At 41.5% G+C, this 12,299-nt stretch overlaps 1 protein-coding gene across 19 annotated transcripts in view; it reads right to left on the minus strand.

Moving 5' to 3' along the window:
• The window catches only part of macf1a (microtubule actin crosslinking factor 1a), a 176,072-nt gene that overhangs the window by 60,657 nt on the left and 103,116 nt on the right, over window positions 1–12,299 (minus strand). For 18 of the 19 annotated variants that reach the window (XM_058752908.1, XM_058752913.1, XM_058752910.1 and 15 more), the window contains 12 exons: window positions 12,109–12,268; window positions 11,941–12,024; window positions 11,720–11,827; window positions 11,507–11,605; window positions 11,245–11,364; window positions 11,022–11,113; window positions 10,612–10,747; window positions 1,191–8,891; window positions 945–1,100; window positions 634–849; window positions 388–537; window positions 15–305 (listed from right to left, as the gene is read on the minus strand). In XM_058752908.1, the coding sequence (XP_058608891.1) occupies window positions 15–305; window positions 388–537; window positions 634–849; window positions 945–1,100; window positions 1,191–8,891; window positions 10,612–10,747; window positions 11,022–11,113; window positions 11,245–11,364; window positions 11,507–11,605; window positions 11,720–11,827; window positions 11,941–12,024; window positions 12,109–12,268 (9,313 nt within the window). The remainder of the gene's footprint in view (window positions 1–14; window positions 306–387; window positions 538–633; window positions 850–944; window positions 1,101–1,190; window positions 8,892–10,611; window positions 10,748–11,021; window positions 11,114–11,244; window positions 11,365–11,506; window positions 11,606–11,719; window positions 11,828–11,940; window positions 12,025–12,108; window positions 12,269–12,299) is intronic. The other variant, XM_058752920.1, reaches the window with a different exon arrangement.

The raw sequence follows: 12,299 nt of genomic DNA on the forward strand, positions 1-12,299 counted from the left end.
ATCTGTTTGCAAACCTCTCTATCCCTTGCAGTTTGTTTCTCTTTTTCCATTTTCTCTTCTTTTTCTTTCTGTTCTTTCCTCATTCGTTCATTCTCTCTCGCCTGCTGGGCTGATAGTGCCTCTGCCCTGGCATGATTGAGACCAACAGCCTGGTGAAAGACCCTCTGTAGCTGCTCCAGTTGTCCAAGGAGATGCCTGCTCTGATCAGGCAACAGGTCCTGAGCATGCTCAGAGATAAACACTTGAATATTGAACGCTACATTGCTGACTTCATTGGATCGGGCAGCGAGAGAGTTCTGCAACATCTGCAAGGAAAAAAAAAAACGACAAATGTAAATATGTGCACTGTAAATGCTAGCTAAGATATCATCACAGTTGATGTTTTACCTTGCACAACTGTTGCTTATGAGTGATCTCGGCCACCGTTTGTCCATCTACCCCTGTTTCTTCCTGCATTTGCATCTCAGTCTCCTTGAGCCAGCTTAGAAGTTTGTCAACTTGCTCTTGTAAAGATTTCAGCTGACTGCTTACAGCTTCCTATAACAACATAAAAGTCACACAAAGAGATTTAAAAGAAACTTTTCTGTCATGAAAAACAAACTCTAAACTAAATATCATAGACATTTTTATTACGTTTTGTGCATCACGTTGTTCTAGTAACCCTTGCAAAGTATTCTGGGCAAGATCCCTGGCTGCACTGTAAGCCCGAGCTAAGCTTCGCCCATCTTTTTCCAGGGCTATTAGCAGCTGAGGTGGAACATCCTGAGGGTGAGATTCCAGCAACTGTGTGGCTGCTTCAGTCTCCTTGTGCACTTCTGGTTCCAAGTCACTCATTTCCAAAAAAAGCATCTGAAAAGAGAATTAAATGAAAAAACAGCATGTGTAAGCTTAAACAGCCTGTTAAATTGGCTACATATACATTTGCTGTAATACAAATCTTTTACCTCTGTCTGTTTGATTATGTCATCAAGTGTGGAGAGACTTCGACCAACGGACTGTTGCCGCTGCTGCTTTAGGCGGACCTCGATGTGTCTCACCATGGAAAGCAAGGCCACAATCTGTTGGTCATGTTCTAAGCACTCTTGGCGAGCTAGTGAGGACTGAAAAGAAAAGGAAAAGATTAAAAAGAATCGATTTGCAGTAAACAATTTACAAAAACCTCAAGAAAGATCTTCAAAACTGCTGTTTACCTTGCTAGCTCTTGTAGTGTCTTTGCTTATTTGTTCAATATTCATTTGAATTTCTCTAGGCTGCCTTTCCACTAAAGCCACTGCATATTCTTGCACCTCTTCTTTCTGTTTGGTATTAGACTCTGGGGTCACCTCCATAAGGGGTAGACCAGAAACATTACATTTTTGGATAGAAGGTTCATCTGTGGCTTCATAATCACTGAAAGGAGGCTCCTCGATTCTTTGTTGATGAACTTCACTGCTTACCACTTTCACTGCTGTTTTGGTATTTTGTAAAGGAGAACACACTTCACTTGATAGAAGTGCTTTGGAGTCCTTCATTGCTGGGATGTCTAAGACACATTTGAGGGGTATTGATTTAGTAATTTCATGGCTGTCAGTCAATGCAGTGCTTGATGGCAAGGTCACTTCAATCATAGGGTCTATCAACTTTTCACCTGTATATAACGGCTCAATGCTTTGTTCTTCTGCTGTTCTTTCTTTGGTTTCCCCTTCTAAATTCTGGGTTAGAGCCAGTTCTTTCTGGTTTATGTCCACAATGTCATCAGATGTTTTCATAGATGGAATATTCTGATTCATATCATCTCCGCTTAATCCCGTGTTTGTATGCTTGTCATGCTGATCTTCTTCTGGTTTTTGAAGTTGTGCTTTAGCTGAGGAGCATGGATCAATATCAGACCCAGGTAGAAGATTCTCTGCAATGTCTGGCACTGACGTTTCAACCCTTTCATTCATTTCTTGCCCTGTCTGGTGTAGTTTGTTGTCTTTCTTCTTTCTTTGAGGAGGCTTAGTGCTTGTCTTCTCTACAATCGTTTCCTCTTGGGTGGTAATGCGGTATTCTCCATTACTAGCTACTTGACGCATCGCTTCTAATTCTTCAGCAGCTTGTCTTTCACTCACTCCTCGCTCAAACACCTTCCTAAGAATACTTTCCTTAGCTTTCATCAAAAGTATTTCCTTCTGTGCCATTTCCTGATTGGTTTTCTCAAGTTGCTTCATACTTTCTTTCTCATCTGATTGATTGCTTTGAGGTTGGACCTCATGGATCACGGTCTTTTGCTCTTTCTCAGTCTCATCATCTCTTTTCTCTACACCTTCCGTTTCAACAATACACACTTGCTTAACTTTTTTACTTTTGCTTTTCTTCTTTCTCTTCTTTTCTGATACATCAGTGCCAAGGTCCTTAGAGACCACAACAGATTCCTGACTCTGGTCTGTTTTTGCCATGTAAGTCGTGACACTGTGCTGAGTCTTCTCTTTTTGTTTTTCATTGGTTTCATGATCAGACTCATATTTGGGGGTCTTAGATCTATCCACCCCTATCTCCAAATCTTTGCCTTTCACAGTCTCATCACTACCTGTCACAGGTGCAGTGCTACCACTTCCATGGGTTGTCTCTGATTGCTGTACTTCAACCACCTTTTCTTTGTCGTCTTTCAAAATACGCTTTTGACCAGTGGTAAAGCCATCTTGTCCATCAACCTCTGCTTTATCTATAGGTGAAATTCTGGCTGAAGTTTCTGAAACTTGTAGCTTTACACCACTTTCTGTTTTAGCTTGCTTGCCATTTTTTCCTCTCCCTTTCTTCTTTCCTGATACCGTAACTGGCCTTGTGGTTGTAGAAGCATAATGATCCAATCCAGTCTCTTGGCTGTCCTTGATTTTCTCTGGTTTGGACACGGACTCATCTGCTTCTAACTTGAAACTATGCCCCTCTATTTGCTCTATAGATGGGGTTTGTTCCTTGTTTTGCAAGCCATCATCGGCATCTGAGAAACTGACTTCAGAGATTGCAGGTTCACTTACTGTCTGCCTTCGGATCTCTGTCTCTCTTTTTGTTTGCTCGGTAGATGGAACTTGTTCTTTGCCATTATCACTACTTTCTGATAAAATGGCAGTAGTAACTGCAGATACATTGACTGTCTGTCTCTGGATTTCCATCTCTGTGGTGTGGTCAAGTAAAGCTGTTAAGTTCTTAACTTCCACCTTTTGCCATTTGAAATCAGACATCTCTTCAGGTTGCTCAGGGCTTTGGATTGGCTGTGATTTGATATGTTCGCTTTCTGTGGGCTTTATCTCTTTAATGGCCTGCTGAAGTCTTTTTTCTGCTTTCAAGGTAAATTCTGTCAGAGCCCCCAATGAGGTATCATTGATGTCCTGCATCACGGCATCAACCAATTGTTCCTTACTTTCTAAATCAGGAAGGACGTCAAAAGATTCAAGCTCCTCTTTTTTCAGAAGATCTGCATCTTTTATTTCAGCCTCTGTAAGATATGATGGTGGTGATGCTATACTCAATAGACTTTTCTCAAGTGACATTTTATTAGGACTGACACGCTCAGATAACATCTCAGGTACAAAATAACTAGATGTTCCTTTCATTGAGGAGGCTGATATTTTGGAACTTTTCTTCACATCTTCATCTACAAGGCCCATGCTGTGTTGAAGTTCTGCAGCCATTTCAGTAGAAATAAGCCCATATTCAATTGCCTCAGTAATGCTGGAGACCTTCTGTCCACTGGCTGGATTGAGCAACCCCCCTTTAGAGAGTTGATTTGTAGCAATACATTTAGCCATGTCTTTATCAACCAAGCCTTTATTTATAGCCTCTGGAAGAGGCAAACGCTCTCCACTGTAAATGTTAATGATACCCCCTGTATCTGCTTGATTCTGCAATACTCTCACTGCTGGTATGGGATCTATTTGGCCTGCCTTAATTGCCTGTGGTAAGGTCATCATTTCATCAGTTTGTTTATGCGGAACACCCCTGAAAGGTCTCACTTCAAGGAATCTCTGTCGTGTCTCAATGTCAATTTTACCCTGGTTTATCAGCTCAGAGTAGGACACAATACAAGCTTCATGAGGATCCAACAATCCACTTTTCACGTTGGATGAATCCATAGCTTTATTTGCTGTTTCTTCATCTAGGAGGCCTTTAGAAACAGCCTCACTCAGAGTAATCCTGTTTTTTGATGCATCATCATAAATAGAACCAGTAAAGGCCTGAAGAAGTGAAGTGTTTTGATCCAAACTACTTGGTTCTTGGCCTTTGAATGCCTTTTCAAGTTCCATCAACTTTGGAGCAACTGTGTGATCTATGAGACCCATTTGTAGAGCATCCACAACAGCAAGGCGAACACCAGAGCCAGGATGCACAATGCCACCTTCTGCAACCTGCTGACATAAAATTGTCTGAGCCTCATCCTGTCCAATTAAGCCAGTTTGAAGGGCTTGTTGCAGTGGGACAACCTTTTTGGTTTTTGGGTCAACCACTCCTTTCATTTGTAACTGTAGCGTCAACTTGGTTTGCACTGCATTTGGATCTGAACATTTTCCCCGGCATGACTTTTCCAGTGCAAGAAGCTTCTCCTTCCTACACTCTTCAATCAACCCAAGGTTGGCTGCAAGGGTAACTGATACCTTCTTGTCTCTTCGCAGATCAACTATTCCCCCTGACACAACCTGGGCTTCAAGGAGACGAGCAGCCGTATCGGAGTCCAACAGGCCTGCCTCAGCAGCATCTTTTATTGAGCAGTGCCGACCATGCTCCACATCAATCACACCAGCTAAAATCTTTTCTGAATGAAGCACACAGGCCATCAAGTCCTCATCCAACAGGCCTTCTTGCATCACATCCTCAACCCTAAGTGACTTACAGGCATTAATATCCAGAAAACCACCAAAGAGACCAGCTTTTTCCATAAGCTTAATGGCAGTGTGCCCTGGAAGTAAACCCTGTGCCACAGCGTCATTCAGAAGAACTTTTTGGCCACCTACAGTTACAAGACCCCCTTGTTGCAGTTCCAAAGCCATACTCTCAAGCTTCACATCATCATCACTTAGTTCCACTGACAAAGTCTTAATTTCTGAAGGGTATAATTTCCTATCTTTACCAGGTTGTTCAAATATACTTTTATTTTCCTTGTGTTCAACGATTTTCTTCAGTTCATCTGACTGCTCTGCTGTCTTGGCTTCATCTGGATTGACATTTAGCTGATCATATTGTCTTACATTTACAGTATCTTGATGTGAAGTACATGCACTGCTTTCACCCGTGTCAAACATTTTTTGTTCTGTTATCTTCAGAAATACACCACTATTATCTGCCTGTGCCAGGTCAAGTGTTTGCTTATTTTTAGATTCATTTAGTGTTGAATCTCTAATTTGACTTTGAGAGGGTGCCCCATTATCTGATATAGTCTTTGGTAGGGTTGAGCTTGTATGAAAAGGCACTGTCAAGTTTAGGCCTATCCCTGTTGAGGGTGCAAGATACCCCTCTGTCCTTTCTATAGTCTCACCCATATCAGTCTTCTCGCTGGCAATTTTACTTATATTAATCTTGGGTTCTTCATATTGTCCCGATGACAGAACATTCTTTTGCCAGTACTCTTCTTTTGAAGTTTCCATAAAGGTTCTTTCTGAGACTGTCAAGAGCAGAAGCTCTTCCTCTGCTCTTACTTTAGTCTCACCCATTTCAGTGTTCTTCCTGTCAATTTCATCTTTTTTAATCTCAGATTCATCACATTCTCCTGACAAAATGTTCTCTTGCCAAACCTCACGTGAAGGCTCCATAAAAGTTCCTTCTGTGCCTGTTAAGGGTGCAAAAGCTCCCTCTGTTCTTTCTATCATCTCACCCATACCAGTGTTTGTCCAGGCAATTTTACCTTTCATAATCATAGGTTCTTCATTTTTTCCTGACGACAGAACTTTCTCTTGCCAAACAACTTCATGTGTAGGCTCTATAAAGATTATTTCTGAGCCTGTTAAAGCTGCTGCAACATCTTCCTCTGGTCTTTCTATTGTCTCACCTATGTTAGTCTTCTTGCTGACAGTTTCATCTTTTTTAATCTTGGGTTGTCCTGATGAAAGCACTTTCTCTTGTAAATTGTCTTTATTTAATGGCTCTATAAAAGCTCTAGCTGCACCTGTCAAGGGTGCAGGATCATCTTCTGCTCTTTCTATCATCTCACCCATACCAGTGATCTTGTAGGTAATTCCACCTTTTATAATAATGGGTTCTTCATATTCTCCTGATGACAGAACAGCTTCATGTGTACTCTCAATGTAGGTTATTTCTGAGCCTGTTAAAGCTGAAACATCTTCCTCTGGTCTTTCTTTCGTCTCACCTATGTTAGTCTTCTTTCTGGAGGTTTCATCTTTTTTAATCTTGGATTCTTTGTATTGTCCTGATGATAGAACTTTCTCTTGTAAGTTCTCTTTATGCAAAGGCACTATAAAAGCTCGAGCTGCGCCTGTCAAGGGTGCAAGATCTTCCTCTGCTCTTTCTACGGTCTCACCTATATCTGTGTTTGTCCAGGCAATTTTACCTTTTAAAATAGTAGATTCATCACATTCTCCTGATGACAGAACATTCTCTTGCCAAACTGCATGTGAGGGCTCTATGAAAGTTCCTTCTGTGCCTGTCAAGGGTGCAAGATCTTCCTCTGCTCTTTCTACTGTCTCACCTATATCAGTGTAACTCCAGGCAATTTTACCTTTTAAGAACTTGGGTTTTTCATGTCCTCCTGGTGACGGAACTTTCTCCTGCGAGTTCTCTTTATGTGAAGGCACTATAAAGGGTCTGTCTTTACTTGCCGAGTGTGGAACATCTTTCTCTTCCAGTTCGATACTCTCACCCACATTAGTGTTATTGCTCTCAATTTCATCTTTTTTAATCTTGGGTTCTTCACATTCTCTTGATGATAGAACTTTCTCTTGCCAAAACTCTGCATGTGAAGGGTCTATAAATGTTCGGTCAGTGCCTGTCAAGCATGCAAGATCTTCCCCCGCTCCTTCTATAGTCCTACCCATGTCAGTATTTCTGCTGTCAGTGTCATCTTTTTTAATCTTAGGTTCTACATAGTCTCTTGATGACAAAACATTTTCTTGTTGAATCTCTTCATTTGAAAGCTCTGTGATGTTTGTTTCTGTCAATGGTGCTAGATCTTCTGTTCTTTCTACTGCCTCTCCTATATCAGTTATCTTGCTGGCAATTTTACCTTTTATCTTGGGTTGTTCATACTCTTCTGATGATAGAACTTTCTCTTGCAAAACTACTTTATGCAAAGGCTCTTTAAAGGTTCTGTTGGTGACCATCAAGGGTGCAAGATCTTCCCCTGCCATTTCTACAGTCTCTTCCATATAAGAGTCCCTGCAAGCAACAACATGTTGTGAAATTTTGAGTTCTTCATTTTTTTCCTCTTCAATCCCACTCATAGCTTTGCTGTCCAGTACAACTCTAACGTTGTCAGAAATTTTGAGTTGAACTGGACTGGCAATGTTTGCGGTTTTGACATTTCTACATATTAGTTCTACCAATTCTGGTTCTAGTAGGACTAGGCGTTCTCCAGAGTGAGCATTAATGTAGCTGTGTGTCATCACTTGAGTGAGAAGGTGGTTTTGAACATGCTCTTCTGACCTGCCTTCCTCTGTGATGGAAAAGTCATAATTGATATCTGCATGTGAGGCAGGGGGTGATGAAGAGTAGGCAGATCCAGAACTCAATCGCTTCATATATGAGGAACTTGACGGAGACACATGGGGAAGGACATCTGGAACCTGAATGTGTTTTAGGATCTCCACTGCCTGTGGCTTAAGTATCTTCTCAGCTTGATGGAGAGGGACCACCTGTCCACTCTCAGGCAGATATACTGCACCAACAGAATGACGTTTTCTCAGGGCTTTTGCAGCAAGATCTCTATTGACAACACCCTGCTGAAGTGCCTCACTTACAGGAAGCAGCTCGCCTGATTCTGGCCACATTATTGCCATGAAGGACTGGAGAGATTCCAGTACACGCAAGGCTATGCGAGGAGAGAGAAGGTCTCGTTTTATGGCCTCATCCAACTCTAGACGCTCCCCACTGACTGGATCTATTATTCCTCCTGTTTGTAGCTGTCGTGTCATGAGGGTGCAGGCCAAGTCCTGATCCATCAGGCCATGCCGGACAGCTTCATTAACAGTCGATCTGTGTCCTGAGCGGGGGTCTGTGATACCTCCAGCAAATAACTGAGCCTCCAGAAGTCGAACTGTGACATGCCGGTCGATAAGCCCCTCTTGAACAGCTCGGAATATTCCCACCTTTCTGCCAGAGCATAAGCAGACAGTTCCTCCTGGCTTCTGTTTAACTGGAAAGCAGCGCAGACCTGTCTCCTGATTGAGAACACATCGCTGTTGAAAGTCAATCAGACTTAGTTTTTCTGCTGTATTTGGATCAATAAGTTCTCGCCGGTGAAGACAGGATTGCAGCTTTTGACAAAGATCAGGAGATAACAATCCCTTTTCCCTTGCATTACCTAGGCTGACCATTTCTCCATTGGAACCAAACTTCAGGCTACCAGTGCTTATCTGCAGCTCAAGTATACGGAGCCCCACCAGCTCCTTTATGGCACCTTCTTTCATAGCAGTGGCTACAGGTAATTCCTGACCCTCTGCAAATTTTACTGTGTTGACAAGACCAAGGGCAGTCTCTAACTCTTCCAGTAATTGGTAGGCATGTTTATCAATCAAACCACTGGAAAGACTCTTATCTAATGACAGTTTATCAGGGGAGTCAGGCTGGAATAGACCACCCATGACGACCTGTGCCTCCAACAGTACATGACAGGTGTCTTGGTCTATGAGGCCACGCTGTGCTGCCTGGAAAACTGGAAAAGTTTCCATGGTGCCAAGGTCAATTACTCCAGCGATGATTTCTGGGCCCTATGGAAAGAAAAAAATTATAAATTTTAAAAATGCTTCTTATTTGATTTTGCAGTGTATTTTTATTCAAAGTTTATTGGGAGGGAAAGAGAAAAAAGCCCACCACCATAGCTGAAGTAACTTAAATCAGCATAAGAAGCAATCATCTTGGTACTAACATTCATGCATTTATTCATTCAAGTATCATCTTCTTTAAAAACATTACATATTGAACATGCAAAAAACATTTGACAGCACAGCACTGCATTGTGCAAAAAAATATCCACAAATGCACAAACTGAACATTTAAAATACACTAAGAGGCCAAAGAAAAGAGAAAACTGATCTTGAGAACATATTGCTAGGTCAGAAAGAAAGCAACGGTAAGAGAGAAAGCAAGCACTACTTACCGTGTGAGGTGGTCCTTAGACGCACACACACTGACAGGCCGAGGGTTCGGCGGTTTGAGGCGCGACAGGGTGAGAAGCCGGATGTTAGCGATCTGCATGCCACACTCCAGCTGCCTGATATGCTGCCCGGGACTTACTATCTACATTTTCATACCTCTATTACTGAATTTCAAACGCTGAGTTTTTCTAAATATTTGTTTTTAGACTTACCTATGAATGTGAAGATCTTGGGTGGCATATATGCAGTTTTTTTTTATTGCTAATCAACTAAGGATAGTCCTGCATTCCGACTAACACATTTTTTCTTACACCCAATTCTGAGATGATGTCTTACATTTTCTCCCGGCAGCTGTTAGTGATTTTGAAGCAAAATGCTAATTAAATTTCACAAAGAATTACAGTATTAAAGACATGGACTGAAAACAGACAATATCACACATACAAACACACAAACAAACAAACAAACAAACAAACAAACATAGCTGTGATCTGGACACATCATGCTCAAAGAGTGAGGTGGAGGTTTGCATAGCTGGCTTTTTGTGCTCAGTCTATACCAATCCCTAGGAAAAATATTTTGACGACTGCTTTCTTATGAATCTAGCTTGTTTATATCTTTAGCTTCTAGCCATTCAAACACAAACATACCATTCTTCACACAGTAACCACTGCATAATGGCTGATGTATGTATGGGTGCACAGTTCTACATAATGTTTGTGACTGCATGTGGCAACAAAACAATATGAATGTAATGACAATTATGCCTTTACATTTACATGTTTATATGTGCCTTATTTAAATGAAATGAGCTAAACTACAATGTGCATGTGGCTTCAATGGACAGTAAAGTGGCTAAAGAAGCAGTTTCTGGTGCCAAAAAGTCACACTATTCTACTCTAATGAGCCGATGAGTTGCGTTTAAGCAGATGTGCTCGATTAATAATGACAATAAGGAAGATGTTGGTGACATGATATCAGGCATGTTGTAGAAAATAGGAATGATTTAGATTTCACACCATGCTATTAATTTTTTATGACTGTTAAATAAGACAATGTCTGTGAGATGTATGAACGTGGTGATGAATGTTAAACCACACGTGACAGGCAACATAAAAAACACACAAAAATGATTCACTCGCTCTGGCTCACACAAACACACTGCTGTAGCATATCTCTAGCACACTGACAATACTTGACCATAACGAAGACCACTATTTAAAGCAATATAATTCAGAAGCATTTCAAGACAAGCTTTTTGCTGTTGAAGCTCGCTTTGGCAAAGTTGAACACTGCTGTCACTGTTGACTTTCTCTTGCCCCTCTAACTCTACCTTGCGCTTCTCCTCTTTGGCCAGCTGCTCCTCCAGTTGTTGCAACTGTGCGGCAGAACTGTCACACAGTTGAGTGTAGGTGGCCGTCAGCTCATCCAGCTGGGAGACCACCTGGGCGCGCTCTTCAGGAGACAGCCTAAAGATAAATGCGCCTCATTAATAACAACGTATGTGTTTGTGTTTGAGTAAGTGCATACATATTTAACATTTACTGGTACTAAGGGTGGATGTGGATTTAGTGCAGTTGTTCTTAAACTATGGTATACAGAACAACCCCAAGTGGCCTGGGGTTACTGTAAACTAAAACTATTAAAAAATCATATTTGATCAATAAAATAATGCTGATATGGTATGAACTTGGTATGAAAAGTCTGAGAACTGCTGTTGAAGGTCGTATAGTGCAAACTCACTTGCTGGCCTGTTTTGACATCAGGAAGACTTGGGTGCTCCTGATAGCTTCAGCAACTTCCTCTTTTTTAGCTGCTAACTGCTCACTAATAGCCTAGAAGTGAGACAGATACAGTATTTTCAAAGCCACTTAACACATACGATCTACTCAGTGTTGACTGATACACTACCATCTGTAGAGTACTTAAAAATAGGTAATATTCTAATAGACAACACAAAATTTACCTGCTGTGCAGCAAGTGATGGTTCGGCAGATCTGCCAGCACGCCCCTGTAGGCCCTTGACCCAACCGAGCAGCTCTGTGACCTGGCCCACTCGTGCCTGCCTCTCCTCTTCCACCTCTTTCTGTACCACAAAGGGGAAACATTTTCATTAAGCATACATTTTATGATGAAATCTGATGTTGTCTTTATTATCCAAATACTTGTGCATGTATACAGTAGGTAAAAAAAACGTAAAGTAGGAGGCTTAGAAAAGCATAACACACCTCTTCCTCCTCTAGTCGCCGTAGTGCATCACTAATATACTTGACATGTTGCGTTGTCAGTGTAACCAGAGCTGTGTATCGTGTGCGTAAATCCATAAACTAAGACACAGTATAAAAATGTGATTAAAGCAGTTGAAGGCAACATGAAAACTAATATAAATGTTATAAATATATCAAATTAATGTCATATGAGCCTGGTTTTTCTGCATTTACCTCCTGTGTGATGACATCTGATGAAGAGTGCATCCTCCTTCTTTTCACAGGAGACTTTTGGGTTGATTCAACAAAAGCTCTGAATGTCATAAGCTGGAGTTCATAATCCTAATGCATAAAATAGAAGACATTGTATGGTAAGAAGAAATATATATTGTGTAGCAAGTGTTTATGTTTCAGTAAGCAGTAGCCGACACCAGTCACTTTGATAGAGTGGTTACCTTAACAGCAGCGCAGTACTGTTTAGAGTATGTCTGGCATTCATCCAGTTTGACCTGGTTCTGTTCTATCTCAGCCACCAAGGCCTACAGAAGAACAGATACTGAATCAAACACTGATCTGTTTTACAACACGTGGAAGTATTCATTAATATAAGTGTCGCCTCTCACCGTCTGCTGTGCGAGTTGCTCTGACAAAGCTCTGCTGTCCGTCTGCTCGGGTTGCGTGTTCTCCTGTTTTTCAGTGGTCTCCTCTATCCAGCGGATGAGAGAGGTGTGGCCTTCTCTGTACTGCTGCAGCACCGAACCCAGCATCTCCAGATCCACTTGCCTGTAGGACATCATGATTTGTGTTATAATCT

The sequence above is a fragment of the Onychostoma macrolepis genome, chromosome 19 (genome assembly GCF_012432095.1).
Source record: "Onychostoma macrolepis isolate SWU-2019 chromosome 19, ASM1243209v1, whole genome shotgun sequence".
NCBI lineage: Eukaryota > Metazoa > Chordata > Actinopteri > Cypriniformes > Cyprinidae > Onychostoma > Onychostoma macrolepis.